General features: G+C 35.8%; 1 protein-coding gene across 1 annotated transcript; it reads right to left on the reverse strand.

Annotated features, from left to right (window-relative positions):
- Positions 1–40: 40 nt before the first annotated feature.
- On the reverse strand, positions 41–1,680 carry LOC108869886. The gene is made up of 2 exons (XM_018654931.2): positions 1,653–1,680; positions 41–1,227 (listed from the first exon to the last, which is right to left on the reverse strand). Exons 1-2 carry the CDS (start codon positions 1,678–1,680, stop codon positions 41–43), a joined length of 1,215 nt encoding a protein of 404 aa, XP_018510447.2.
- Between the last annotated feature and the right edge of the window lie 5,186 nt (positions 1,681–6,866).

The raw sequence follows: 6,866 nt of genomic DNA on the forward strand, positions 1-6,866 counted from the left end.
TTTTTTTTGTTCAACTAAGGATTTCATTAATCATAAGAAACTAATTGTTTAGCCCAATGGGCCCAATACAAGACTTGAAAGAAAAAGAACGGAGACAGCGTTTAGCCAGCTCATCCGCTTCTCTGTTTTTTGATCGAGGCAAGAACGAGAAGGAGATTGAGCCAAATACAGAAGAGATTTGATGGATGTCGCAGAGGATCCCATAAATTTCTTTATCATGCATCTTGGTGTTGATTGCTCGAATGAGCGTTAGTGAGTCGGAGTAGATTCTGAGATTGGGAATCTCGTGTTCTACTGCCATGACGAGAGATGATCTAATTGCTAGGGCTTCAGCCATCAAGGGGGATGAGACAGAGTGTTGGATTTCTGATCCTTGGGTCGCGATTGTTCCGTTGCTTTCCTTGAAGATCCATGCTAAGCCGGCCCTCTTTGATGTCGCATCCCAAGATGCGTCCGTTGTGCAGATGATCGCGCTGTCGCCGCTATGGTTTCGAGACGTTGTCCTCCCGTCGATGCTCACCTCTGGAGCAGATACTGACTTCTTTGGTGAGTTCTTTGGCTCTTGTGCTTGATTCCACTCTCGCGCAAGCCTAATCCCTCCTGATGCGATCTCCTCAGGTGGCATGTTTCTGTCTTCGAAGAGGAGTTTGTTGCGAGCTGTCCATATGGACCAGAGGATCCAGGGAAGGATTGGGTTTTGAACTCCTGTCGGTGGGAGGCATAGGGCTCTTCTGAACTTGACCATCATCGATGTTATTGTGTCCTCCGCAGATATGGGGATCGCTTGTCTTAAGGGTACAGCTTCCCAAACTTTCCTTGCAAAAGTACAGTTGAAAAATATATGCATTACCGTTTCTGTTTTCTTACATCTTGGGCACGTGAGATCTGATGTGATGCCTCTATTCTGCAGATTCTCGCCAGTTGGGAGTGCTTTTTGGATGGTGGACCAGAGGAATACTTTGAGTTTAGGGGAGAAGAGTCCAGACCAAATGTCTTTCACCCAGCGGAACTCTTGGTTCTCCTCTTGTGGTGTGTGCTGATGTTTGAGTGCTGAGGCTGTAGAGTATCCTGATTTGGCGGAGTACACTCCTGATTGCAGAGGTTGCCAAACAAAGATATCTTCTGCTCCTTTGGTGCTTGGTCTTATGGTTTGAATCTGTGACGCCAACGACGGTAAGATTTCTTCTAGCCTTTTTCGATTCCATTTGAGGTCTGATGTGAGGAGGTCTGAGACCCGCAAATTTCAACAGTTAAATAGTTTACGAATATGCTCATTGTAAAGAGTTAAACATGTCCATTGTATGCAGTCTTGCACTAAGTTTTGATTCTAGGCAGAAACGAAAACGCCGTGTGTCTCTCAGTTTGTCCCACACGCATTTTCTACAAAAGGTGTGAATCTCTCTCCCACCACAAATTTTCCATTTTCAATTTGATACTTAATTATGATAGATCAGTTGAATTTGGAATGGTATAAAGTATTGAATAAATGTGTGTGTGTTTGCGAAAATGATGGGCATTATATAAGGGATGGTTAAATACAAAAGATATTAGGTTTTATACTTTTTGATGTTTACTTGTTGGTCATGTTACTTTCATTCCCCTTTTCAGCGTATATATATGAAGAGTCAAAAGTTTATGTCATTTATATGAACTTCCATGATACACCTCACTATCGTGCATGTTTAAAGCATTTGGTTGTAATTTACTGGAATTTTTAAAGGGTCGGGTTGTATTTGTTGATAACGGTTTGTGTCAATAATACTGTATTGCTTTTGTGTTGTGCTATCATACTCTGTTTCTCTTTTTACTGTCTCGTCACACTTTATTTAGGTCCAAATACATGACGCACATTATTAAACACTTTCTTGTGCGACAAACATCTTGAACTTCCGGAACAAAATCACTAATATTAAAAATTAGCTAAAAATTAATAGTAATAATGAACTAATTCCGATTCATGGTATTAATTGACGAAATAAATCTTTTTTATATTGAGATATAGTGGTTGATTATTCCCTCTGGGTTTCAATCATAATTAACCATTGTAGATCATCTTAAATGGTTGATAAAAAAAAAGACGATACAAGTAAATGACAAAAATATACAAATTTCACACGCTCAATTGGATCACTCTTTTGCAAAATGCATTCAACAGTATTACGCAAAAATGTAAATCTTAGAAATAGCATGTTTTGGGGTCTCACAAACATATTATCTTAAGGTGACTAATTTAAACACAATGGATAGATACGGATGCAAAAATTTAAGCAAGCAACAATTGCAATTTGTAAAATATTTTAAGCGATTCATGCGACTGCCGTCAGGAGAGAATGTTAAGAAAAAGTTGTGGATGCACATGCACCCAGTGCTTTGTTACATATTTTGAGTTTTAAACAAGGTGTCTCTTTTTACTTCTAAATATATTTATGAATTATCTATCTGGAATAACAAATGGTCGAGAAAAACAACTTTTGATTAAAAGATTAAAGCAGTATGAAAGGATAGAACTATACAAAGCAGTGGAAAACGGAAAATTAACACTACAAGAAAACAGCGACATACTGAGGGAAAATATCGTCGGTATGTCGTCGGAATAACGCTATTCCGACGACATACCGACGAAAAAAGTCCTCGGAAATAACTCCTCGGAATTTCATTTTTCCTCGGAAATTCCTCGGAAATTTCCGACGGAATTCCGAGGAAACGAATTTCCGAGGAAATTCCGAGGACCACAAGTTCGTCGGAATTTCCTCGGAATATTCCGAGGAAGATGTTGTCGGAATATCCCGAGGGATACACTTCCTCGGAATATTTCCAAAATTAAAAAAAAAATATAAATTTATTTTTTTAAACTGAAATTCGAAAATATAAAACTAAAATTGAAATAGAAAATATATTTAAAATACAAAAAAATAAAATAGTTTTATAAATAAAAAAAATGTTTTATAAATACAAAATTAGTTATAATAAATATAAATATTTTTATAAATATGAAATCATCTTTTTATAAATACAAAATAGTTTTTATAAATACAAAAAAAAACTAAAATAGTTTTTATAAATAAAAAAATGTTTTATAAATACAAAATTAGTTATAATAAATATAAATATTTTTATAAATATGAAATCATCTTTTTATAAATACAAAATAGTTTTTATAAATACAAAAAATAATAAAATAGTGTTTATAAATCAAAAAAATGTTTTATAAATACAAAATTAGTTTTAATAAATATAAATATTTTTATAAATATGAAATCATCTTTTTATAAATACAAAATAGTTTTTATAAATACAAAAAATAATAAAATAGTGTTTATAATAAAAAAATGTTTTATAAATACAAAATTAGTTTTAATAAATATAAAATAGTATAAAAATTAAAAAATAGTTTAAATAAATCACAAAAACAGTTAATAATTACAAAAAATAGTTTTAAAAATATTTAAAATGTTAAATAATTACAAAAAATAGTTTTCATAATATTAAAAATGTTTAATAAATATAGAAATTTATATTTTATATATAAAATACATAAAACGTTTTATAACCACAAAAAAATGATTTTAAATATTATATATATGATTTTTAATCTTAAAAAAAGTTTTATAGATTTTAAAAATGTTTAATAAATATATAAATGAATTTAAAATGCAAAAAATAGATTTTATATACAAAAAACGTTTTCAATATATATATATAATTACAAATTCGATTTTTATAACCACAAAATTAATAAAAACTAAAAAAAAAAATTCAAATCAAGTGATACAAATCAAATCTACCATTCACCCTAACAAAATCTATAAATCTACCATTCACCCTAACAAAATCTATAAATCTCATTCCAAAATCATCAAATCTACTTAAAAACCATACAAATCTAACCTAAAAGAGTGGGATAGGGTTCATACATGAGGATTAGGGTGGAAATCGCGAGGGAGAAGAGAGAAAGCGCCGCAAATCGCAAGGGAGAAGAGAGGAGTCGACGAAATCGCAGGAGAAAGAGAGATTGCGGCGGAGAGAAATGGGGAAGAAGGTCGGGCTCGACCTAATAAAATGAGGGGTCCGACGGAAATTATCCGTCGGAATTTCCTCGGAAATATTTACTATATCCGTCGGAATTTCCTCGGAAATCATTAATTCAATTTTCGCGAAATATTTGGCGGCTTGGTTTACCCGGTTAAATGAAAATATTCCGAGGAACAAGGTTTCCTCGGAATTTCCTCGGAATTTACCGAGGAAATTCCGAGGAACCAGGGTTTGGGGTTTCAAAACATCGATTATTTTCGCCGTATTTCATTTCTTATACAATTATAATGCATACCATTGAGGATTCTTTGTATAGATGATCATAAACCATGAAATAACAAAATTTCAAAAATAATTGTAAGTATTCTCTTTACCGTTTGTTAAAGTGTATAAGTGTTTCTCTTATGTTGTATGGTTTTCGTTCATGCAATCGTAAAAGTGTTTGTTATTGGGTAAAACACCAAAGTTTGACTTCGTAATCTGGTTAAGACACTTAATGAAGGTTATATACGTGTTATTCAATCCGTAAAACGTTGTTTTCGGTTTAAAACCCCAAGTTCCTCGGAATTTCCTCGGAATTTTCCGAGGGAATTCCGAGGAAAACTCTATCGTCGTCGGAATTTCCTCGGAAAATTCCGAGGAAATTCCGAGGAAAAGGAATGTATAATCAAATCTCTAAATCGACAAGATCTATTCCGAGGAAATTCCGAGGAAAACCTTTCTGCCCTCGGAATTTCCTCGGAATTTTTAAAATCCCCCCAACGGCTCTCTAACGTCTATAATATTTCCTCGGAATTCATCGGTTTTTTCCTAGGAATACTATTTTCCTCGGTATTCCGTCGGAATATTCCGACGAACTGAATTTTCCTCGGTATTCCGTCGGAATATTCCGACGAACTGAATTTTCCTCGGAATTCCGTCGGTATATTCCGAGGAAATTCCGAGGAAGCCAAATTTTGTGTTTCCTCGCAATTGCCTCGGAAATTCCTCGGTATATTCCGAGGAATTCATTTTCCGTCGGAACGTCCGTCAGAATACCGCTGTTTTCTTGTAGTGTAACCCCTACCGCTACTCGGGTAACCCCTTATTTTGGGATGGATTCTAACAAAATTACATGTTGTTTAGAAACAATATTATACAATTTAGTTATATTTTATTAGATACCATATCTTATTATAAATAACATGACTATACGATTGGTCAAAATATTAAAACCTTTGAAAACCCTTTAATAACAATATTTACTCATGATCATCGGTCTTAATAAAAATACAATTTGATTATTTAGCAAACTTATCTTTTTTTGTAACATATCAAACTTATCTTACAAGTTTATTTTTTTTTTTTTTTTTTTTTTTGACGTCGAAAGGCTATTCTATTACTCAAACTTGAGGTGGTCTAGGTAACCAGACCGGAATAGAACAACCAATAAAAAGTAACTCCCTATGGAAAGATCTTGCAGTCTTAGCTAAAAAGTCTGAAATCTGGTTTCGCGTTCGTGGAACATGCATGATGCTGAAGTCCGGGAAGCATATCTGTAACGTCTCTATCCTCTCCAACTCCGTCGCAAAACTTGGCCACGCCTGAGGGTCCTTTATCATTGCAATCAGCTCCTTACAATCCGTTCCAAAGCTCTGACATGTTGAGTGTTGAAGCATATTCTCCATCGCCCATCGCAGTGCTTCTACTTCCGAATGCAAGGCTGATTCGCGCCGAGTGAAGTTCCTTGTTCCCATAAGTTGAATGTTCCCATTACTATCCATCCATACCCATCCGCATCCACTGAATTGAGCAGAAGATGTCCAAGATCCATCTAATAAGCAGATATTACCCAAGCTTATGACTTGGGTTGCCACCGGGTTGTTATCTTGTACCACTGGTTGCACCAGTTCGTTAGCATCAAACCAGGCTTTGCATTCACTTTCTGCATGTCGAACTAATTCCAAAGGATCTCTGTCTATACCCCTAAAAAGTTTTTCATTCCTAGCCTTCCAAATATACCATATTATCCAGGGATAAGGATCTCTGTCGAGTTCTGGCTCAATAATGCTATTCTTCCTCCAAAACAGAAAGTCCATATTCGTGTAGACACTTGATACGGGAAATATATCTGGGCTTGTCGGAGTGGACGATAATGACCAAACTTGGAGAGCTGGTGGACATTCAAAAATGGCATGAGTTACTGTTTCCTCTAGTTCTCCACATCTCGGACAGTAATTGTCACACCTCATATTACGTCTTGTTAAGTTCCTCGTTACTGCCACATGACCCGTTAACAGTTGCCATATAAGATGACATATCTTCTTCGGTGCCTTTATCTGCCAAGCAAAGGCTTGGAGCTTGGTGATACTTGGCTCTAGAACTTCCTTCTCAGCCGATGGCTTTAGCACATTCTGAGCCAGCCAGTATCCGGATTTAACCGTGTATTGGCCATTCCTCGTGTAGTTCCAGCAAAAAGTATCGCGACGATGAGTTGAGCTTATGGCTAAACTTCTTATGAGAGGTATGTCCTCAGGACTGACATAATTCTCCAATAAGCCAATGTCCCATTCCTTCGATGCCTGATCAATAAGATCACTGACTCTCATATTCGGGTGCATAACTTGTGCTATGGGAATAGCTGGCCTCGCAGGAGTTGTAGGAACCCACGGATCCTCCCACACCTTGACTTCATGTCCTGAATGTATCTTCTGTCTAATCCCCAGTAATAACAATTTCCTTGCGGCAGAAATGCTTGTCCACACATAGGATGGGCTGGTGACAGTGTTTACTCTCAATGGAGAGGACAATCTATAGTACCTCCCCCTCAAGACTCGTGCAACCAAAGAATCAGG

Source organism: Brassica rapa, chromosome A09 (assembly GCF_000309985.2).
Source record: "Brassica rapa cultivar Chiifu-401-42 chromosome A09, CAAS_Brap_v3.01, whole genome shotgun sequence".
Lineage (NCBI taxonomy): Eukaryota > Viridiplantae > Streptophyta > Magnoliopsida > Brassicales > Brassicaceae > Brassica > Brassica rapa.